The sequence below is a fragment of the Cenococcum geophilum genome (genome assembly GCF_001692895.1).
Source record: "Cenococcum geophilum 1.58 unplaced genomic scaffold K441scaffold_21, whole genome shotgun sequence".
NCBI lineage: Eukaryota > Fungi > Ascomycota > Dothideomycetes > Gloniales > Gloniaceae > Cenococcum > Cenococcum geophilum.
In genome coordinates this window covers 1638005-1661076 of record NW_027137579.1, presented here as the reverse complement: position 1 = coordinate 1661076, position 23072 = coordinate 1638005, and the positions used below count along the sequence as shown (strand labels likewise).

The 23072-nt window shown below is 43.4% G+C and overlaps 8 protein-coding genes across 8 annotated transcripts; 2 read left to right on the top strand and 6 right to left on the bottom strand.

Annotated features, from left to right (window-relative positions):
* Window positions 1-848: 848 nt before the first annotated feature.
* On the bottom strand, window positions 849-1559 carry K441DRAFT_560250 (uncharacterized protein; the record flags this gene model as incomplete). Its single annotated transcript, XM_067643486.1, has 4 exons — window positions 849-978; window positions 1030-1177; window positions 1232-1307; window positions 1329-1559. Coding segments are annotated over 4 exons (585 nt in total), but the record flags the coding sequence as incomplete, so codon positions are not given.
* A 5095-nt stretch (window positions 1560-6654) lies between these two features.
* Window positions 6655-7995, bottom strand: K441DRAFT_636396 (uncharacterized protein). The gene is made up of 2 exons (XM_067646476.1): window positions 7247-7995; window positions 6655-7190 (listed from the first exon to the last, which is right to left on the bottom strand). The coding sequence occupies exons 1-2, from the start codon at window positions 7823-7825 to the stop codon at window positions 6780-6782; spliced, it is 990 nt and encodes a 329-aa protein (XP_067504077.1). The 5' UTR covers window positions 7826-7995; the 3' UTR covers window positions 6655-6779.
* A 751-nt stretch (window positions 7996-8746) lies between these two features.
* On the bottom strand, window positions 8747-9597 carry K441DRAFT_659951 (uncharacterized protein). Its single transcript, XM_067648618.1, has one exon. It carries the CDS (start codon window positions 9547-9549, stop codon window positions 8758-8760), a length of 792 nt encoding a protein of 263 aa, XP_067504076.1. The 5' UTR covers window positions 9550-9597; the 3' UTR covers window positions 8747-8757.
* A 2030-nt stretch (window positions 9598-11627) lies between these two features.
* On the top strand, window positions 11628-12264 carry K441DRAFT_677423 (glycoside hydrolase family 43 protein; the record flags this gene model as incomplete). Its single annotated transcript, XM_067651065.1, has 2 exons — window positions 11628-11894; window positions 11956-12264. 2 exons carry the CDS (start codon window positions 11628-11630, stop codon window positions 12262-12264), a joined length of 576 nt encoding a protein of 191 aa, XP_067504075.1.
* Window positions 12265-12710: 446 nt separating this feature from the next.
* On the bottom strand, window positions 12711-13971 carry K441DRAFT_113698 (uncharacterized protein). The gene has a single exon (XM_067639976.1). The coding sequence runs from the start codon at window positions 13857-13859 to the stop codon at window positions 12825-12827; it is 1035 nt and encodes a 344-aa protein (XP_067504074.1). The 5' UTR covers window positions 13860-13971; the 3' UTR covers window positions 12711-12824.
* A 41-nt stretch (window positions 13972-14012) lies between these two features.
* K441DRAFT_611111 (uncharacterized protein) lies at window positions 14013-14540 on the bottom strand (the record flags this gene model as incomplete). Its single annotated transcript, XM_067645560.1, has 2 exons — window positions 14470-14540; window positions 14013-14418 (listed from the first exon to the last, which is right to left on the bottom strand). Exon 2 carries the CDS (start codon window positions 14358-14360, stop codon window positions 14013-14015), a length of 348 nt encoding a protein of 115 aa, XP_067504073.1. The 5' UTR covers window positions 14361-14418; window positions 14470-14540.
* A 400-nt stretch (window positions 14541-14940) lies between these two features.
* Window positions 14941-16286, top strand: K441DRAFT_611109 (uncharacterized protein; the record flags this gene model as incomplete). The annotated part of the gene is made up of 3 exons (XM_067645558.1): window positions 14941-15250; window positions 15312-15540; window positions 15618-16286. 3 exons carry the CDS (start codon window positions 14941-14943, stop codon window positions 15847-15849), a joined length of 771 nt encoding a protein of 256 aa, XP_067504072.1. The 3' UTR covers window positions 15850-16286.
* A 5197-nt stretch (window positions 16287-21483) lies between these two features.
* K441DRAFT_659941 (uncharacterized protein) lies at window positions 21484-22391 on the bottom strand (the record flags this gene model as incomplete). The annotated part of the gene is given in 3 exon segments (XM_067648617.1): window positions 21484-21690; window positions 21935-22241; window positions 22255-22391. 2 exon segments carry the CDS (start codon window positions 22115-22117, stop codon window positions 21484-21486), a joined length of 390 nt encoding a protein of 129 aa, XP_067504071.1. The 5' UTR covers window positions 22118-22241; window positions 22255-22391.
* Window positions 22392-23072: the final 681 nt, after the last annotated feature.

Below are 23072 nucleotides of genomic sequence, written 5' to 3'. Positions count from 1 at the left end.
AGATTAAGTAAGGCTTTGATTGCGTTAATTCAATATTGGAAATTTTCTTATGTTGTAAAATTAGCTAGACGTTTATATAAGAGCTGAATGACGCGTTTTTGTTTGGGACTATGCTCTACTGGTTCTAGTTTTTACTCTTCCTCGCGTAGACTAACAGCCGATAGCGCAAGCTGTCGCCTTAAATCTTTGGTCTCGATTTTATTAAAAAATTTAAGCTATATTTCCTTCCGTTTCCCCCTTTTTAAGGCCTTCTTTTATTTTTCTAATTCTAATGCAGCTTGTGTATATAATTTATACTCTTTACTCCTAAGTGCCTATATATTTTTAAGAGTACTATATAGTTCCCTAGTTTCTTTAGATAAGGCATCGCGCTGCTAATGGAGCTCTACAACAAGTAGATAAGTCTTAAGAGAATCATTTGTTATATCTGTAACCGCTTTAGGAGCCTATAGGTTAATGTCCTAACCAATATGCGTTAGGGACTTTATAAGTACGTTAGCAAAAGGGCGGCCGAGAAAAGCAGCCTAAACGTTATATAAAATCCGCTCATTTATATAAGCCTAATAGACACCAGTATCTTTGTGACCTATAACCTGTTATAATTGAGCTTAGGTTACTATAGCGTTAACTGCTTTACCTATTCCTCGCCAAATATTATAGGGATTGAAGATTTGCATTATTCCGGCTATAAAGCCTAGCCGCTAAATATAGTAGAGGAAAGTATGGTAGGGTATAGGCTTATCTGAAGTTCCAATCCTATCTGCTGTTGTAATTGCTTGCCGAAATATTGGTTTATTTTCCCAGCTTTTCTTCTATCTTAAACGCGAGGTCGTTTGATGCGGGTTAACTTAAACTATAAAAACCTGCTTAATAGTCTGGAATTTAAGTTTAAAGGCATTATCGAGAATTCCTAGGATAATTATATAAATTATTAGATTGAAGATTAGGTCGTTAACCTTGTAAAGACAAAATATCTTACTATATCCAATTTAGCATTCATTAAAGAGAAACTTGTTATATATGCCTTACCGTTTAGAATTCCGTCTATACCCTTTAATAAATCGTAAATTAATCTCCATAGTAATAAGGTCCCGTTTAGCCCCCAGCTCTCGAATAAGGATAAGTATAACATATTTATAACACAAAGTGTTAATGGGTTCGTCCTTTTCCTCGGATCCTTCGCTAATTCCGTTATATTGGTTATCCATTTCACTATTATCTTCGTCTTTACCATTGTTATCCCTATCTCCATCGTTAATTTCGTCATCACTTATGCCATCTCCTACTCCCCTATCCTCATTATAGGTCTTAAGAGCGCATTAGGTTACCACTTTTGCATTTCTCTTTATATAGACTAATACGCCTGGCCGAGATACTATATATGTATAGATAAGTATCAAAAATGCAAGTTGTAGACTCTGTCGCCCGTCTGGAAATGTAGAGGTATTATAAGCCCAGTGATGATGTAAAACCCGAAAAATATCGTCAACATTTATTACTGGCTTTTCCTTGGTGGATGTGTTAAGCCTATTATTCTTAGTTAATGGTCCGTTGATATACTATAATAGTTAGCGGGATTTTATAAATATTTGAAGTGATTTCCATACGTTATTAATTTCTTTATTAACGTCTTTAGGCTAATCCTTCTTAGCATATTTTCGATAGAGCTGTCGCTAGTGTTTATATTTCTAATAAATACTAGTCCTTTTCCGTAATAGATAATTATCTACAATCCACTGAAGAAAAATTTTAACGTTATGGTTTAAGGCATTCTTAAGAAGTTAAGTAGGGTGTTTTTTTGTATTCTCGCAGAACCTAAATAATAAGCTATAGAATTGCATTTTAGATAAGAGCACTCTTACCTTAACCATCGTGTTGAAATTTTGTTTATATTATTCTTCGTTGCTAGTGAATGATTTTTCTTTATAAGACCTATCTTCTTGAATTCTTCGCGGAGTTTTTTATAATGCTCAGCCGAATATTTTGGCTGCGCTAGTGGCTTACGTCGTTAGATAGGCGGACGTTTAGGTATCCGTCTAGGTTTCTGCCTAAGTTTATGCCCATACTTACGCCTAGGTTTATGCCTTAGGCTTTCCTTTGGCTTGTTATGTGGGAAGGGCATGTATTGATTTGGTTCCTGAAAAAGAGGGTATTGCTATAGCAATAGGGCGGGCGCGGAGTCCAACTTGTGAATTAAGGCGAGGCAGAGTAACAGGGTAAGTCGGGTAATAGCATAGAATTGTTAATACGATTAGCAAAATGGCGGAGAATATTAAGTAGGTATAGGAAAAGAACTAAAGTATGGGAAGAGAAAGAAGAGTGAACTAATGTGGTTGGTTAATAGAAGTAATGCCGAGTAGAAGGCTGTAGCGGGCGTGTTAAGCTTTATAGATGTCTAGGGGACGTTGAAAGCTAGGGAGGTCTATTATGACCGACTATAAGTCAGTAGGATGATAGATGACCCACTTTTTAGAATATAGGGCCGTCCTGGTAATAGGTGATTAAATATAGAAGTACACAGTTAGAAGTTTTGATGGGGGAGAGACACTTCGCTTAGGCCTTAGCGCCTGGGACAAGCGCTGCTTAAAACAGCGAGCAAACCATCTGAAAATGGACGTCAGTGTCCCTAGACATAGAGTTATACTAGTAATAAGCAGCGCCTAGGAATTGACTATGGCAACACGTTCGCAAGCGTTGTTTAACCTAGTATATTTAAGCTACTAATAGCCCTAGTTGCCGTATATAATCTAGAGTGCGAGTACTTAGATATAATTACGGCCTTCCTTAATAGGAAGCTTGACCGCAAGAATATCTATATTTAGCTGCTAAAAGGATACCGTTAGTATTAGAAGGACGGCGTTGCTCTTATAGGCCTACTACTTAAGGCTCTCTACGGTCTTAAGTAGGCCCTATGTCTTTGGTATAAGGAGCTTAAGAGCTTCTTTATTACCCTTAAATATATGCCAATTCCAGCTAACCTATGCGTCTTCGTTAGTTAGTAAAGTGGCCAAATTATTATTATTTATGTTGATGATTTTATCTTGATTGGACGAGATATACGGATAATTAAACTCCTTAAAGAGGCACTTAGGAATAAGTACAAAGTAAGAGACTTAGGCCTAATTGCGTACTACCTAGGTATTCGAATTATAAGGAACCGCTAGGCGCGATTAATTCGACTAGTATAGGACGCCTATATTAGGAAGATCCTATATACGTTCTATATAGAAGACTGCGCACCAGCCTCTATACTAATCTACCTATTTACGGTAGACTTTAAGCCACGCGAGCTTAAGGATTAAGCTCCGCCAGAGCTAGTAAAACGGTACTAATCGCTAATAGGCTCTCTATTGTATCTATATAATTAGACTTGGCCCGATATAGCCTAGGCTGTAGGGAAGCTCTGTTAGTTCCTATATAACCCTACCGAACTATATATAGACGCCGCGATATAGATACTCGCCTATTATATAGGGACGATTAACTTAGGTATAGAGTTTGGCTTACCCTAAGGGCAGCAGCTACCTCTAAAAGCCTTTGTTAAGGCGTTAGCTACGGACTATATTACCCCTAATTATAATAGGGAGTATAGCGGAAGCGTACTAGGTGATATACCTGACCTATAACTACACGGCTATAGTAATGCAGTGTTTGTAGATGCGGTTAATAGGAAGTTAACTTCTGGCTATATTTATAAGCTAGCGGGTGGCCTAGTTTTATATAAGTTAAGTAAGCAGTTAATTCTTACAACCTCTACTATAGAGGCTGAGTACGTAGCGATAACGCATGCGGCTAAGGAGGCCTTATGGCTCTATCGATTGTTTATTAATTTGGGCTATACTAGAAAGGATCTACTACCAATATATCTGTATAGTGATAATTAACTAGCTATAAGCCTTGCTAAAAGCAACAACTACTACACGCGTATTAAGTACTTTAAGCTATACTGGTACTATATTCGTAACAAGGTTTAAAGTGGCGTGATCTACCTATAGCACGTTCCTACGGGCAGTATAGTAGTAGACGGTCTTATAAAGCCACTGTTGATGATTTAGTTTAGGAACTTTGTTAAGCAGCTAGGCCTTATTCAATGCGATATAGATATTAAACCTAAGTAGGAAATTGTATATAGGTCGGCAAAACCTTAGAGGGTACGCTATTTAACGACTCTGACTAATACTAATGACTTTTAAATGGGGGATGGGAACGATATAGAGCTTATAATAGGTGATTGATTATAGCTTAGGGAGAGGTTAAATAGGACCTATAATACACTCGGAGGATTATAAGGTGTTTCTTTTATATATAAATAAGTTTAACACTAATTTAGGAAGGGTTTGCTTCTGTTTTAGTGGAGCACTGGGGGGTGTAATAATGGTACTGGAGGAGTCCTCTATATGCGTTTTCTGCTTATATAAGCAGAGTCCCTTCTTGTTCGGTCTCTGTAGCAACTACTTCAGTATCTGTAGTAGTTACTCTGGACCCTGTAGATATAGACCTATATTAAGGCCTATATTCCTTATAGTTAGATTCTATAGATTTATTCATTTATTTATCCTTAGATTTAGTTCATTAATTACCAATTTGGAGGGATTCTCCTTGTTTCCTAGTTTCTGGTTTAGGGGTCGTTCGGTTGCAAAAGCGTTAGATTGAATCTGGAATAAGAACTCTGTTGATTAAATCTGGCTCTAGAAGCTCTCTATATAAGTGAGGTTGGTGTAGGCAATAGAGATATATAATAGGCAACTAAAACAAAATAGGTAATAAGAACTGAGTGGTGAGACATAGAGTACTAAGTATTAAAGACAGTAGTAAGACGGTAGTGAGGAAATTTGATTCAGGTCAACACATTTACTAGCGCTCAGCCATCGCCGTCAAGCTTTGACGCCAGATGAAATTGATGCCACCATCCATTGCGGCCAAAGACCGTGAGGGTGCACGATAGACTTCAGAACGGGAAGGCCCCAGGTCATTATGGCTCTCTGTGATTCACTGACTAAAGGAGGAAATATGGAAGGCAGGATCTCCGTAATCCCGCTAGATATTTGTCTTTGAAATGGTATTGAACTTCGAGTGCCATGTCGTATAACGCAATTAGTTTGTCGTGGAGGAAGGTTAGACCACCTTTGGAATACTCATCACCTGGTACCAGAACTCGTAGAGGGCCAGACCCGGTTGTTCTTCACCGTCTTTTCCGGTAGAGATTACCGCATCCAGAACTAGAGGTAAGATGTCGAAGTGCCATGGGTCAGTGGAGATTCTTCTGTTTTATAATGCCATGATTGAGCTGTTTCATTGGCGTAGAATTGCTTCTCATCAGTGGCGTCCCACTTTGTTGGAAAACAAGCCCGCAACAATATCACGTGATGAGACTTGTGGGAGAAAGCTCTTGGCAGGAATCTGACCAATCAGACAACTTCGACCGGTGGTCGAAGTTCCTTGAAATCTCTTCAACCTTATCTCATGAATCAGACGCTCCGTAGTAGAATTTTGACCGAACTCAGTTAGATCAGCACGTGCACGGTTACGGGGCAGGCACTCCAGAAAATCGCTTATATCTGCTCCCTATATTTTAAAATTCTTCAACGGAGCGTTTGAGAGCTTATGGGCGTCGCTTTGGTGAGAAATGAATATTTTAAAAATCAAATTTTGTGTATTTCTACGAGCGACGTCCTAACCACGAGATTTATTATATATTTTATTGATGTAATAGATTCTTTAGGTAATCGTATCTATATATTTATAAATTATAACCCCCTACTAAGAATACTAGGGGGCGAGATACATCGTCGCAGAACGTAAGTTAGATCCCTAAAATGAATGTTTATAGATTTTAACGAAAACTAACCGACTACCTATATCTAACTTCCCATAAAATAAAGCTACAATATTGCTATAATATAGAGGCGATAGAGAAAATAGAGAGCTTTTAGCTTATAGTATTTTAGAAACGATTAGACGTAGAGAAGTACGTAAGGTATGGCAGTGAGGCAAGATTGCGACTAAATTATAACCAAATTGCGACAAAATACTGACCACAAATGCGACCGACTGCCCATATCTAATATTTTATATAATATAGCTACGACGTCGTTTTTTGATGTAATAGGTAGAGAAGCTAAAGAGCTCCTACCTTATAGTATTTTTATAATAAATAGACGTTGTAAAATAGTTAAGATACAGCAGTGAAAAAGGTGATTTTTGCAGCATTTTAACGCTGCATTCTCACCAAAGCGACGCCCATAAGCTCTCAGACCCTCGGGGGAGAATTTCGTTGGTTAATAAGGAGCAGTATGCCCGCCCGTGCGCGTAGTGCACGTACCAACGCTCCCCCGAGGGTCTGATTTATGAGATAACTTCAACCACCTATATAGAAAATAAGCAATACACAGAGTTTTTAGCTACATAACCTCAATTCAACACACTTGATAGTCACTTCAGAAAGTTTGAGCGTTTGGAGGCCTTGCATGAAGAAACATGAGGAGTTTGAGTGTTTCTTAGTGTGCCTGGGTGGGCTTTTGGCAGTGGGCTTGCTTCGGCCGCTTGGGTTCCCTGGATTTTGTTCAGACCGTTCACGACAGCGGTGCGCTTGATACCTTCTCATTTACTAAACCTCTTTTCAAATTATGAAATGAAGCTCTTTTCTTAAGTCTAGTAAAGAATCTCTGATTCTAGCCTCACCAGTTGAAATCCCTCAATCTGAGGACTCCGCTTTAGACACCAACACGTTCTCTGACAAAGGTGGCCGCCATAAATGTGTCACCACAATGTAGGCAAGCTTAGAGTAGCTGGAAGCCTCCGTCCTCATCCTTCACGAACTCATTTCGGAAGAGCTCCTTCAGCTCATCGAGTGCCAGATTCTTCAGGCTCTGCTCACAAGGTCCACATTCTACATGCTGTACGAAGGTGCTGAATAGCAGAAATCTTTCTTTACACTCACAGCAAAAGAAAGGCCGGGGGTTCTCTCCGTGGGCCTTTTTCAAATCTTTGCCATCATAGAGGTCAAAGAGATAGTCAGGATCGATAAATGAAACACCAAACCAGGATGCTAGTAGCTTGTTGAGCTCCATTGTGTCAATGAGACAGGGACAAAACCCGGATTCAAGATGAAGTATCATACCAGAGGCAGTGCGGTAGGTGCCATCGCAGGCCCAACAGGCGATGTTGGTGGGTGCGTGTGTGAGCATGTGCTTTTGGTTCGTTAGCTTACTCACATAAATTACATCAGTTCAGCGGCTAGTCTTACCTGCTTGCGATTTTTGGCATTAAGACTGTGCACGCCGCAGAATTCACACCCAAAAGTAGCTGTCTTATGAGCGCGAGACTTGCTCAGTGATAGGAATAATTCTCCACATCCGCCACATTGAAAATGAATTGTCTTTAAATGAACGCTCAGTTCATAGTTGTCAATGCCGTCGAATTCGCAGTTCGGGATCATGCAGTGACGATGTCGTGATGTTTTTTCCCAGTGTTTATCGCGCGCGGCCTGGCTGGAGAAACGCCGATTGCATGTTTTGCACCAGACGTGTTTGCTTGAATTGGAAAGGTGCCTCTTCAGACCAGAGGAGGAGTAGAATGTGATGAGGCAAAGCTTGCAGCTGTTCCTGTGACCAAAAGCATTCTCGATGTGATTTTGAAGCCCATTGCGGTCCTTGAAGGGTTTGCAGCATAGGGAGCACCAGAATTTGGACGCTCTCCTGGCGGAATTTTGCTGAATCGGTTGTGCTGACCCTGTATTAGGGTCAAATATCTGGACGCTCGCTGTATCGCGATTGTTCCCCGACTGGGGAGAGAACCTAGAGCCCAAGAGGTTGTCTGACTCCATCGATGTGCGTACGGAGAGTTTGTTTTGTCGATATTTGTCGCCGTGATGGCAGCAAAAAGGAATCTGTCATTTTTACGAGAGGAGAGCGAATTGTGGCCTGGAGTGAGTGAAGTGAAGTATGAACAATATTGAAGCATAAGGTGAGTAGAGTTCAGGAAAGTCTATGTGGACTGAAGTAGCATCCTACTATCTAGTGATCTGTGCAATGGCAAAATGATAATTGGGCATCTCAACTTATTGGCTCTGCCCTTATCGATAACCTTAGGACGAATTTTACCAGGCGAAGATACACGAGGCCATATTTTTATTCTCGGAGCTAATAGACCATTGGTTACTTGAATACCCCAAGAGAGAGGGCCACACTGGCTTGGCAAGAGCAGTTACAGAAGTTTCTACATAATTTGTTACCCAAGGAGCTTGCCGTGCTTGGCTGGAAAGAAATGCATTTCGGTTAGAATGGAAGAAAGTGGGGTACTTGGTGGTCGAGGGCGGTGTTCTAGGCTTTTGCGGTGTTCTTCCGATTATACTGTATGAGCGGGGAGAAAGAAAATCCCGACATGGCAGGAGCATCTTGTGCATGATTAGCCGCCGTGCAGTAGGAAGCCATACTGGCACCGACACCACTTACACCTACGCCTGCTGCTGCGCCTGCGCCGCATAGCCGGCCATGCGCTCCCCTCGCAGCCTTTATTTGTCCCCTTCTTCATTTTTCTTCCATCGTTCCCGCCTGGGTCGGCTTTCTCATGACAGTCGTCTAGCACGCTATGCGTTGTAGCGTTATCCCATGCATTGCTGGTAACGCTGCCGGGCACCGTGCACCGGAACAATGGTTGATCCGGCCCCGGAACACCAAATGTTTCGGTAGAGTAGTAAGCTGCACCAGCCTGTACACTAGCAATGTGGCCTAAAATACGCCTGCAGGCTTCTGAATTTTAAGCTACAGTAGTCCCAGCTATAGATCTTGCTAATATAACTTGTTTTAAGTGCTCTTCCCAACATTCACCTGTCTGACAAAGCGGTATCTTACATAGCTCACATCCAAAGTTTGTCTGTGGTGTACGCCGAGGTGCATTAGGGCTTACTTCTTCCAAAGCTACCCTCCTCCTTTTCCTTCCAGCCGCTGCACACGCCGAGCAAGTCCTTTTCTTGCCTAGCTGAGTTGGTTTAGGCCCATGTGGCCCAATTTGGATATTATTAACTCTCATAGAGGGTGTACGGTCGTCCTTGCGGATTGGCTTTGCAGAAGAGTCAAAGAGGCCTTTAATCAAGCTTTCAAGAAACTTTCTATGCCCCCCCGTTTTTGTATGGCCGCCAAAGAAGGATGAAAGCCTATAACAATTATAAAGGACTAGATTAAAAAGGAAGAACCAAAGAGGCTTCCACGTCTTCCTTTTTGCTCGTTGAGTCGAATAATATGAAGTTGTTTGGTCAAAGCGGTCTACCCCATTCATAAAATGATTATAGAGATCTATAAAAAGTGGAATTGGAAGAACCTTAACAGCTAAGTCCCCAAATACAAGCCTTGTACAGGCTGAATTAGTTGACGTCTTAGCAGGCCTTTTTCGTTCCCTCATAATAGATTCGCCTGGCCTAGCAACGGTACTAGCAAATAGAACAACCTGGGCGTCTTTCCAAGCTGCTTGTAACACTGTTTTATTCTTTGAGACGTCCCAATATAGCTCTCCCCACTGTAGATCGTCGGTGTGATATAATTTGATATTCATGAGCTTTTGAGAGAAAGGCTCCTTAGTGCAATTAGGGGGCGGATCTTGGGCGGGGAACTGGGTGCTTTGGCTGAGAACCTCACTGTAAAACTGGCCATTTTGTATAAGGTTTCCCGAGAGTCCCAAGGGCTCTTGCGATGGCTCCGGAGTAGGAAGATTCTGATGATCTTGGCTGGGATTTTGGCTGGAAACCTGGCTATTTTGGCTGGAGTTCCCCATGTTCCCCGTAGCTGCGTTCTTCCTAGGGCGGCCCCTACGCCTTTTGACGACCCCTGACTGCTTTTTTGACTCCTTTCTATCAAGATCCTCCTCACGCTTCGTACGTGACGTACGTACAGTTCCTGCAGCCCCTATTCCTTCGCGCCGAAGGCGTTCAAAAAGCTTTACAGAAGAGAAAAGGTTATCAACCCAAACTGTATGGCGATTTGGGCAGAAGCGCGGTTGCCCTTCTTGCTTCCTTAGCAAAAGATCTAGAACCACAGCCTCTGTAGGAGTAAAACCCTCCTTCTTCGTCCAGTATGTATCCAGTTCGTACGGGCCTTGGCCCTTAGCATGAAATAGCCAGTCAAGTACGTAGCCCTCATTAGCTAGAATCCATATCTTAAACCCCTCTGGCGTCGGCTTGCTGGGTATATTTACTATCTCTTTTGCCCGGCCAGTAAACCTCTTAATAGACTCATCAATAGTAAGGTGGGTTCCTGGAGTGTAATAGCGATGACAAGCCTTTCGTAGATACTCAGAAACGTCCCAAATTCTTTCAAATGGAGTGGTAAATGTTGCTGATTGGCCCGGATCTTCGCAGTAGAGGTATTGATCAATAGCTAGGAACCGATCCTTAGAAATATATTGACCAATCGGATGTTGAGGGTTATATTCATCACCCTTTTTCCAATAGTCAACGATAGCTGGTTCTTTGTGTAGCCCCATATAAATAAGGACCCCAAAGTATGCATACATCTCTGGCCTTGATGTATCCTTCCATAGGTATATTCGGGCCGTCTTTCGTAGCGAGCGTTTTTGTGGATTAGATTTTGCTCTGGCTGCATTAGCGTTGGTGTGGTATATAAGCAGATCCATTAATTCGTCCGTAAAGAATAATCCAAAGAGCTTGCGTGTATCTGAATCGTCAAATCCGGGGGGTAGGTTAGGCTGTCCATCTGGGCAGTCATTATGGATTGGTAGAGGGTCGAAGTGGGGTAGGGATTGATTATTTGGCAGCTCCGGAACTTTAGTACCCTTTATAATCTTTGGATAATGTGTTGCAGGCACATAATCTTCATCATTTCCTTGCTTTTTAGGGTCTCTGGATGGCATATCTCTTGCTTATTTTGACGCAATTTGAATTATAATCAAGCTGCTGGGTACACGAAAAAACCGACTTTTGGTGTTCCGGGGCCGGATCAACCATTGTTCCGGTGCACGGTGCCCGGCAGCATTACCAGCAATGCATGGGATAGGGTTATATTCATCCCCGGCATTTTCCCCAGAGACATCTAGATATGTCCGCCGCGGTCGCGCCAAAACTTGTGGCAGCAAACCGTGGTAACAGTGTTACTAGAGCTGGTGACAGTTCCCGTCAAGGAGAAATGGCTTTCCCGCCCCCTCCACACCCCCATCGAACAGCAAAGCCTCACCTGAAACACCAGAAATACCAGAGACACCAAAGACACCAGAGACACCGGGGACCGCGAAATGCCAGTCCTGGCTCCTATCTAGGAAATGGCTACCCATTGCTGGAATTATTACTCTCCTGCTTATTGCCATCATCTGCGCTGTCGTCGCAACGCTCCTCCATCGACGAGAAGTGACAAGAAAAACCCATACAACACCCTAGGGTTCGCTCCTTTTAATAAGCGCTCGAAACCAACTTCCCCAATCCCGCAATTCTAAAACACAACGGCACCTGGTATGTCTTTGCAACAAACAATACTGCGGGCGTCCTCCACTAACCAGATAATAAGACAATGGCGGATTATGGCAAATCACACGTACAAATTGCCACGCCTTCAGACTTTGACACTTAGACGCTCCACAATTATATCGAAGACCTGTTACCCACGCTTGGAGACTGGGTTGCAATGGGTTGCTTGAATGTGTCAGAAGTCAACGCAACAATTCCGTTGAATGCGCCTGCAAATAACGTCAACTCTGCAAACCCAGCCCCCGGCCCAAACGTTTGGGCACTAGATCCCCCCCAACGACCACCCGATGGCAAATTCGTACTATACTACTCCGCAACTGCAGCAAATGCCTCGCGAAATCATTGTGTCGATGCAGCTTTGCAGACGTGCCGCAGAGCCCTTACAGCCCGTTGCCCACTCCTCTTGCCTGTCCCACGGAGCTCGGTGAGCCATCGATCCATACCCTATCATTAGCATAGACGGCACAATATACGTGGCATACAAGGTTGATGGGAACAATTACGGTCATGGAGGTATCTGCGGAAATACAGTTCCGCCTTTGGTGGATACTCCGATCCTCCTTCAACGCCTGGCGGAAGATGCTATTACGCCTGTGAGACTGCCTGTCGATGTTATGGATCGCACGCGTGACGATGGCCCTCTTGTCGAAGCGCCGACGCTTGTACGGAGCGACGAGGGTGTGCATTTCCTCTTCTATGGCTCAGGGTGTACACGTATGCCGATTTATGACCTCGAGTATGCCACTAGCACGAAATCAATGGCCCATACAAGCGTGCCTCCGGACCGTTATTGATGACGGGGGATTGGGTCCTTCTAGCATCGGGCAGCGTATCTGTAAGGCGCGATGAGAGCCGATGGCGCATGGCGTTTCATGCAAGGGTCGTGACACCATTTGGTGGTGTAAGAGAAATGTTCACAGCAGCATCGATTTTGAATGGGACGACTGCCGCTTTTGACTGGTCTTAAAAACGATCAAACTTTGCATAGGGAACGGAGTTCTTGCAGCATTTAGCCCGGCGTCTAGAAGTTAATTGTATCTCTGACAATCTGGCATATTGGTTAATTATTTTTTCAGTAGTTCCATAATTTCGTTGACAATTGGTGCTATTTACTCTTTGCAGCATCAAAACATTACTATCATGGTCGTCTTGATGTTTGAAAGGCTTGTAGAACAAGTGTTCGATCGTCGTCGTACAACTTCTGTCTTGCCTCTTCTTCCGCCTTTGCTATTCTACGGGCTTCACTCGAGAGCGTCTCCCATCGTTGTCTTTCTTTCTCTCTGCGTGAGTTTTCTCTCTGATCTCTCTCGCTAAGCCGTTGTTCGAATGATACGGGTGGTTCTACTGGTAGATGTCAACGAGTTATTCTCTTAGCCCTGGAGTTACTCTCCTTACCGTTATCTGAGCTGTCGAGATCTTTTGGCCCGAAGGCACGGGCCATCCAACTATTTACGCGTTCTTTTGACTGGTTGACCCTCTGTCCCACAGGCCCAAGAAGCACAATGCGATGAACATCTAACGTCTCTGACATCTCCGAACTAGAACATGTCAAGTCGTCTAGATGTTGGGTGAACACATTCAGGGACTCAAGAGAGTCCTCACCAATGAGAACGTCAGCAACCAGGTCCTTCAAGACGTGGAGTTCAACCATTAAGACATTGCGGTACTGCCCGTTGTCGTCTCCATTCTTAGCCAATTCCAATGTACTGTTAGATGTAGAAGCATCTTCCGCATCGCTGCCAGGCGGTTGCTCTGATGGAAACCCTCCCCCGGAGACGGGATCAGGAGAAATAATACCCATTTCAATACCGCAGGCACCAATATACAATTGTGCGCGCACCATTCCACATGTCTGACCAATGCTGCCGTCTGCAAACATAACATTCATCTCTTTTGGCTCAATGGAGAAGCCTCGTTGCTGTGCATAGGCTTTGGATATGAGATCCACCTCCGAGCCACTATCAGCAATAGCCTGAACTTCTTCTCCATCTAAAGAACATAACAGTCGTTGTTTTTGCTTTCCAATAGCCCGAACTCGAAGCCACGGTGGGGCTGAAAGGGTAAGATTGACCAGCCTATTGCGGTACTTTGTCAACGTCTGAGTCTTTTCCAGGAAGCTCATGCACATTATGAGAGGCGATGCTAATGTCCGAAAGACATAGAAAGTGCACAAAAGATTCGAAGGTCCGAGGTGGGACTCTGTCCCAAAACCACAAGCGGACATAGTGCGTCCGCAGCAACTGACCACTTTTCCATTTGCCATCCTGAAAGCCCTCTCTTCGCTTTTCTCGATTTGCAGGCCCAGCTTCAAAGCCAGTTCTTGAGAAATTACATTCTCTTCACACCCGGTGTCCGGGCTTGCCATGACTGTAGCCTGGCTATCACCCATTTCGAAGGTTATGGGTAATCCCTTCCGCGTCGATACTTTCGGGATTATTCGGGCCTTAGGCCGCTCTGGATTAGGTGCAGAAATCTCAGTATCAGTCCTAAAAAGTTTTCAGAAACCGATGACTGAGTTTTCAAAAGATAGATCAGATTTAACTTACCATACATGGCTGCCAATCCCTTGGAGTCTTCCATTTCTCTCACAACCCAATTCGTATATTTCCGCGTCCAGTCCTCTAATGATTTCCATTGACTTGTCAATGGAAGCTCTGAATTTATTACCTTCACGCTGCCACCGGTTTATGCGATCAACTTCTGCTGCACGACGTCGCACTTTGGTATCGATCTTTTCACAAAGCTTGCACTTCTGGCCGACTGAGACCGTTTGCATTATTAGCTTCATTCCGCACGTCTCTCCTATCCTGTACTCCCGATTGCAATGCTGTCGGAAGTGACCCCATTTCCAATCTCCACACACGAATCGGTACTGGTCGAAGAAACACATTGAAATACCTTTGCCGAAAACAAAGCCGTGATACAGGATTTATAGAATCCTACACAGACTAGGCGATACAGTTCAGCATTTGTATGCATCCTCAATCGCGTTTACTCACCAATGCCTACAGACCTTAATCTTAATACACGCTCGCCCACCGTAAAGAATGGAAGAGTTATTGAAAGTGCAAGGCTCAAACTTGACATTAGAGAAAAGCAATACGGTTGATCTGGGAGTTCTGGGAGTTTTGGGGGATAAAACCACCAGGGAGCGACACATCCAGATTCTGTGCGGACCAAGGCAGTGTCCCATACAGCCAATCTAATTTCATCTGTGTGCTCAGCCTTGCATAAACGGAACGGGCACCCGCATAGCTCGTAGCTCACGTGACTTAGATTCTCCAATGAAACCTTGAAAACCCGGAACCATCCTGCAGGTTGACACGGGACATCAAGTGAATCTCGTGGCTGATAAGAAACCCCGGCAGATTTGCCTCGTATAAGCAATCAGACCGGTGAAGCAGAGAGCGTAAAAGTCCGTTTCAGCAGTTAAGAACATTCAGAAAGATATGGATATTGAAGCCACAGGCATGGCACATCATCACTTAACTGGGTTTCCTTCTCTTGCTGCGTTCATTGCCAGTGACCAGGACAAGACCGCAGCCATTTTCAAACGCTTCGATCGCTTAGCGGCTCGCAATCTACTGCATCTGCAGAGTGAACTTGCAGAGCTTCAAGCTAGACAGGACAAACTTGATCAGCAAGAACTGAGCAGGGATCTTCAATCAAAGCAGTGTTCCCGAAACTGGGCTGACTTCTGCACCGCAGCAGCGTCGGAAGCAAGGCAAAAGGAAAGAATGGAGTTAGCTCAGAACATCAGAGTTACTCTGAAAGAGTACCGTAAGATACTCGGCAGCCAATGAAAAAAACCTCTCAGACTCGGAGACACTAACCGGGGCAGGGAAATCACTGCTATTCGAAAGCACTCTCGCCACCTTACCGCCACCTACGAAGAGAACCCTGGAAGCTTTTCGCTGGCACTTCTTCAATGGAGACCCTACCGGACCCGACAGCTTCCCGACACTTGGTGGTCACAGCTGTGACCTCTTTGACGATGCAGATGACCTCGTGGTCCTAAGAATGGCTGAGGACCAAGACCGGTTGACTACATTTGTTCAAAACCATTTGACGTTCCTTTTCCAGGCACGCTTCCATCGAATTATCAGGCTTCTCCCACGTAACTGACCAATTTGTAGACATATACCAGGAACGGCATGATTGCCTATGCCTCCGATCAACGCATCGCACGATTTGTAGCCATATTAAGCATCATTATCGCCGCAGTGCTGCTCATCGGGGCTATTGTGAGCTTATACGTCGTCAAGTCACCAAACAAAAAATTGGGAATGATAGCCGCCTTCACTATCGTTTTTGCTAGTAGCATTGGGATTCTTACCAATGCGCGGAGAGCGGAGTTGTTTGCTGCCACAGCCGCGTAAGTAGCGCAAATATCTTCTGTCACTTATGTGCTTTTATCCTTAGAGAAAGTTTATAGTTGATAATTCGGCTCGCAGATATGCCGCGGTACTTGTAGTCTTTGTCAGTGGGAGTTTGGGTGGAAATGTAGGAAATTCAGGCACTTCGAAGACCTGAAGAGCAGTTTTTACTGGCCAGATGACGTCATATGCTAAAAAAATCTCCACGCCGTTACTTGCTGTTAGCAACTTATTACTCCTAGGTTGTGCTATCTCACTGGACTTAACTTTTTAGCAATAAATAGGTGGTATATGTTAAAATTTCGAGGTAACTTATGAACTAATAGCGTCCCTACAATCTATTCTATGCAGTAGCAAACCAACCACTTCACGGAAGAGTAGCAGGTTAACGTCTACTTCTATGAGCACCCCACAGCCCCAATCTCCAGCCTATTTATTGTGTTCTTCACCGGATTCGCTAGTTGTCGTACAGTCGCCACTTGAAGATTCCACTACGTCGCCATCTACATCTTCCGCCACAACCTCAGGAATTTCTGTCTCCAACCATGCTGGTATTTTCCCGCCAAACAGATTCCGGACTGCGACTCTATTCTTCTGATATCGTTCTTTGGCCCATTTTGACCGTGTATCGAGTCAGGCGTTGTACCCGACTCTGCGAGATTTTTCTTCATTGGACCGCTATGAGGGTCTTGTCCGCCAGGGGGCTGTTCACGACTACTTGTACAGCTGACGAAAGTGGGGCACTGCAATCCTCGTGATAGTCATTTCCATTATTTTCACTGTATTTATCGTCTTCATTGCCTTCATTGCCTTCATTGCCTTCGTCTTTATCATATTCTCCCAGTAGAGGTGGCGTTAGGGACGGAGATGGAGAATCCAATGGAGATGGACAAAGAACAATCCCTTTCTCGATATTTCCGATGGATTTTCGGCGTTGGTCTGCAACGCTAGGCGGTGGATACACCGAGAAAAGCCCAGATGAGAACCGGCTTTAACGTCTTCTCAACTCAAGCTTTCCGTCAGGGACGGAAACGTGCTCTGTCAGATCCTCAGTGGACAAAATTTCCTTTTGTGCCTCTTTGGGCAGCAGATCAGCTGTTTGCTGCGTATCGGTCGAAGAGAGCTTCGCCTTTGCTTTTCTCTCTTTAGCTGGTGGCTGCATTTTCAAGTTAGCATTGTCATCCTGGGTGCTCTTGCCTTTATACAGCCTTTTGGTTCCTGTTTCCTTTGTCGATCGTTTGTTTTGGGTTCGTGGAGGGGTTTGTGCCAGAAATACTGTCTTCTGCGGGATGATTAGGAGGTTTAGCGTTCCTCTTAGGGCGTTCAGAATAATTAAGGGGTCGTTCAGTTGCAGCTTCAGATTGAATCTGAAGGCTTCGGAACAGAACCGATCTGAAGCTCAAATCTGATTCTGACGCGATCGTTCGGTCAAGCTGACGACTTTCTAGTCTGAAGCTCCTCCGGATCGGTAAGCGCGTCAAATTTGAAAGCTATACCGTATGTAGTAGTTAAACTGAGGCCCTTGGTGTTAGTTTAATAAGGAGTTCGGAGCTCCTTATTTTAAATCCAGTTTAAATCTAAAGCCCAATTAACGACTGCTTGTAATGACGACTCCACGACACCCTAATCGCGACGCTATTTTAGTCGCGCTTGTATATATTTTATAACGTCCTTATCTTAACTCTCGCGATCGCGGTAATATTGCTTCCGCGCGGTGTTCGTACTTAGCATACTAATATACGGAGAGGCATGAGGTGGACGACGCAGTAGCTCTATGGCCATGAAGCACGACTTCTAAATATCACCCGGATAAGGCCCGACGTGTTTAAGAAGCTCCTTAATTAGCTATAGGTGCACGGCGGCCTTAAGGATACAAAACTTCTATTAGCGGCTAAGAAGTTCAGAATATTCCTAATAATATTTAGTAATAATGCCTCGTATAAGTTACTAAGGTAACTTAGCACTTATCTATAACGATCTACTAGTAAGTATTTATTAGCTACTAGCTAAACTCCCTATATTAATTTGCTGCCCTATAGAGCCATATATAAAGTCCTTTCTAGCCTTCTAAAATTATATCTAAAAGAGATTATAAATAACCCTAAATAATATCTTTTCTTTACTAATTGCATTAAGCCCTTAACGGTCTTATTTTCCTATTTCTATTAAGGGCGGCTATATAATATAGGCCTCCTAGCGCAGTAAGAAGGAGGATTAACGTAAAACGTATTTATAGCTATTAACTTCTAGTTAGATAAACTTCGTGTACGTTTTAGCTAAATAGGAGGGTATGGCCTATAATAGTAGAGTAATTAGCTCTGCTAAAGTTAAAGGGTTTAAAGCCTTACCTAGTAAATACTACGTTATAAATACTAGGTACTCTAATATATCTATAACGCTTACTCCTTACTATAGTATATAATATTATCTTTATAAATAGGTATAGGTAAATATAAAACCTTAAAATATAAAGGAGTTCTTTAATCTTTAATATACGGCGTTAAGGAATATAGTAGAGCGTATAATATATATTTTTAAGAATTGGTTTAGATTTTTTAAAGCTAGTAGGTGTAATATACGCTTTAATAATAGTTTATAACTTTATTAATATATATAATCTAGATAGCTTAGATAGCTTACTAATAGTAGAAGATAAAGAGATAAATAAGGAAAATAGGAGGCTTGTAAATAAGGAGAATAATATAAATAAGCAAATTTTCTAAGGAAAATTCCAAATTGCCGACTTATAGCCGGCAATTTTGTCCTTTTAAACCAAGTACTGCCCTACTACTGCCCTTTTACTACCCTACCTGCCCTTTTACTGCTATACCTACCTTTTTACTACCCTGCTACTGCCCTACTACTACCCTACTACTACTGCTATTGCTACTATTGCTATACTGTCCTATAGTAACACCTCTAGATATATAATATTAGTAGGTACCTCAGAGCTCTTGCTGCACCCGGCCTAAAAAGACTAAAACCAACTAAAAGAACCCTGAAAAACGCCTAGAGAATCCCCCTAAGATGCATGCATCGCAGGGGAGGCACACGTCGAACGACGGTGGTTTGTACTTGCGCGCGACCGCCAGAACCACGCCTAGCAATAGCCCTCCACAATAAAGATGGGTGAATACCACACTATAAAGCGGAAATACCTTTATTAAGAAAGCATCTAATAAAATATAAAGCTTATTAGACGTGTTTAGTATCTAAAATTATAGGGGAGTAACTATTAGCTATAACGATTTAACGTAGCTAGTAGAATGGCTCCACCAGTTTAGTAAACCTTAGGCGCCCCTTTAGTAAACCCTTAATTAAATCCTCTAACGGCTAAGTAAAATTAAAAGTAAATAAAAACCCCCTTTACTAGCAAACCGCACCTAGGCCGCTATAGCTGCGCTTTTATAGTATAGGGAACTTAACCCCCTTAACATAATAACTGGGTATATAATTATAATATAATTAAATATAGAAAAAGCAAAGGGATTTAGGGGATAATTAGAAATAGAAGTTCTTATAAAGATTTATAAAGAGGTCTATAACGCTGTTATAGTTTAATACCTTAAAAGTAGAGATATTAAAATTACCTTAAAGAACTAATAGGTAAAGGAACGAGCTATAAGGGTAGGGGATAGGCTAGGAGAATATATTGGTATAAAAGTACTCTATAAGAACTACCTAGTTAAAGTCCTAGTAGTTTTTATAAGCCTTAGGGTAGAAAAGGGACACTAGGTAGATAATAAAGTAATTATATAAGAGATAGTACGATAAATGGAACGCCTTATACTAGGATTTAAAATCACCTAAATTTAATAGCTTTAGTAAGAAAATATAAACTAAGTAAATAATAAGAATAATAAGAGGATATAAGGGTTGCTAGAGACTTATTAGGGAGATACTAAACAAATATATAGCTCCCTTATTATTAGTATATATATACTAGAAATGCAAAAACTCCTTATTTAAAAAGGAATAATTATAAACGGCCTTATATATAATATAAGGCTCTATAACTATAGATTACGCCTAAAATAATACTATCGCTGTATATAATAGGGATACACCTAATCTATATATGCAGTATAGGTATACTATAGCTACTATACAGGTCCCTACAATATAAGATACTACTTAAATTAAGACTAAATAAAATGTATAAACTACTACTAAAGCATATATAAGGCGTAGGAGAGAGAAGACTATATTAAATATAGGAGACGGAAGGTAAGGGCTTAATAGCTACGGGAATAACTGTACGCTAGGTTATATAAATAGAAATAATAAGTAATAAGCTAAGGGGGCGTAGGTGCCTTTTTAGCGTTCCCTACCTTTAATACTAAGGGGCTAGGCTAGCCTTCCCAAGCCTTAACGGGCTAAAAGTAATGCTATATAATATTACTAGACTATATAGGGATATAAGGGTTATAGGGGATATAAGGGTTATAGGGGATATAAGGGTTATAGGGGATATAAGGGAGAGGACGCCCTATAGGAAGACCCTTATAAATAGCTATAGTAAGCTTAAGACTAGGATAATTAAGAATTAGACTTAATGCGGTAAATATAATATTTATAGCTGTTACGGAAGTAGGCACGAGCTGGAATACAATATACTAAACAGGGTAGTAATTGAAGAAGGCTACGTACGTGTAACTATGCGTGGTTAATACAAAGACATTTGGATAAAGAAGAAGATTCTTTATGTGCCAGGTCGGGTATAAATAGGGGTTATAGGGGAACGTGCGTAGGTGTCTCGGGACGAACGTAAGCACGGGTTAAGAACGTTAAAACGCGCAGGGACGTGAGAACGTGTGAGTCCCGTGATAGTACCCCCCCCTTACTTCCGAGCTCCTGCGAGGCGTGTCGTGTATACAGAAAAAAACCTAATACGGGAAAAAAAATTCGTTAGCCCTTCTCCGCCCTTCTACGTCCTCCGTTACACAGGCTTCTCCAGTTCGGTCCTTCCATGTTTGATTGTTAGGCTACTAACTTATTAGGCCCAAAGCATAGCCTAGCTTCTATCGCCAGCTATACTTCTGTCCTCGCCGCTTGGAGACGCATTGCTGAAGCTTATATAGTCCCTTTCTCGCTTCTAGCAGCTCTACGGCCTTCCCTTCCTATACTCTAGGTCCCCCTAAAAAATTACCCCAATTTTTGGTCTAAAATGGGCGTTTTAGGCGGTATTTATCGGCCTAAACGGCAGTATAGTACGGTCAGTACGGTGTTCGTGGTTGTGGTAAGGCATATTCTTGGCAGGTTCTTATCAGTGCGGTGCAGTATTCGTATCGTAGGCAGGTTCTTGTCGGTGGCAGTACGGTGCTAGCGTAGGTTCCGTAGGTATATCGGCACGGGATCTTATCAGATTCGGGTAGCAGTATGGTGCTAGCGACGTGTTCGGGTTCCGTAGGCGAATCGGCACGGAGCTTATCAGTTCATATGGTAGCAGTACGGTGCCAGCGACGGGGTCGTCTCGTAGGCATATCGGCACGAGGCTTGTCGGTTCGGGTAGGTAGCAGTACGATGCCAGCGACGGGTCGTCTCGTAGGCGTATCGGCACGAGGCTTGTCGGTTCGGGTAGCAGTACGGCTCGAAGCTTATCAGTTCAGGTAGTAGCAGTACGGTGCCAGCGACGGGTTATCTCGTAGGCGTAACGGCACGAGGCTTATCGGTTCGGGCAGCAGTACGATGCAAGCGACAGGTTAAGGTATCCGAAGGCAGATCGGCACGGAGTCTTGTCAACAGGTTCGGGTAGCAGTACGATGCCAGCGACGGGTCGTCTCGTAAGCGTATCGGCACGAGGCTTGTCGGTTCGGGTAGCAGTACGATGCAAGCGACGGGCGGCTTAAGACAGTCTGGGCATCGGATGCGAATAGCTTCGGCGGCGGCAGTACGATGCTAGCGACAGATTCGGGCGGCTTAAGACAATTCGGGTATCAGATGCAGAGAGCTTCGGCAGCAGGTTCGGACGGTGGCAGTACGGTGCCAGCGACGGGTCGTCTCGTAGGCATATCGGCACGAGGCTTGTCGGTTCGGGTAGGTAGCAGTACGATGCCAGCGACGGGTCGTCTCGTAAGCGTATCGGCACGAGGCTTGTCGGTTCAGGCAGCAGTACGATGCAAGCGACGGGGTCGTAGGCGTATTGGCACGACGGGTTATCGGGGTCGTTTCGCAGGCGTATCGGCGCGAGGTCTTGTCGGTACGTAGGGCAGTAACGGTGCAGGTCGGTAGGACAGCAGTACGATGCCAGCGCCGGGGTCGGGGTCGTCATGCAGTAGGATGCGAGCCATCAGGTCAAACCGAGGGGCAGTAACGTGCCTGTTCGTAAGCGGTAGCAGTAGGATGCAAGCCATCGAGGTCGCAGGCGTATCGGCGCGGTGTCTTGTCGGCAGGTCGTGATTCCACAGGCGTATTGGCGTGGTGTCTTGTCGTACCAGTTTAGAACCCCAGCGTCCTAGTCTACCCGCAGCCAGCAGCTCCTGTATCTACCCCGTAGGCGTAGAAAGGCATGCTCCGCGACCAGTAGCCTACAGGCCCGCCAGGTATAGAAAAGGGATCCAAATGTAGTGTCACGGAAGTAGGCACGAGCTGGAATACAATATACTAAACAGGGTAGTAATTAAAGAAGGCTACGTACGCGTAACTATGCGTGGTTAATACAAAGACATTTGGATAAAGAAGAAGATTCTTCGTATGCTAGGTCGGGTATAAATAGGGGTTATAGGGGAACGTGCGTAGGTGTCTTGGGACGAACGTGAGCACGGGTCAAGAACGTTAAAACGCGCAGGGACGTGAGAACGTGTGAGTCCCGTAACAATAGCTAACTTTTAAAGGGTATATAGCTAACTAGTAAGAATAGGGGAAGAACTAAAGATAATAATAGATTTAAATATAAAAGCGCTAGTAAAAATATAAGATATAGGAATAGAAAGCTCTATATAAAATAAGTAGTAACTAGGGTATAGATATAAAAGATAGAAGTTTTAAATGTCCTAAAGAAAGTAAAAATAGAAGAAGTAAGGAATAAAGGAAAGGTAAAGGACCCTTACTAGGGGTCTGCCACCTATCTATTATATAGTATAACTACGGCAATGTAAATCACTGTCTTATAAGGCCCTTACTAAACAGCCTAGACTTAGAGAAATACTATATCCTTACTATATAAGAGCCGTATTATAATGCCTATATATAATTAATATACTACCCCTAAGAATTCTAGCTCCTAT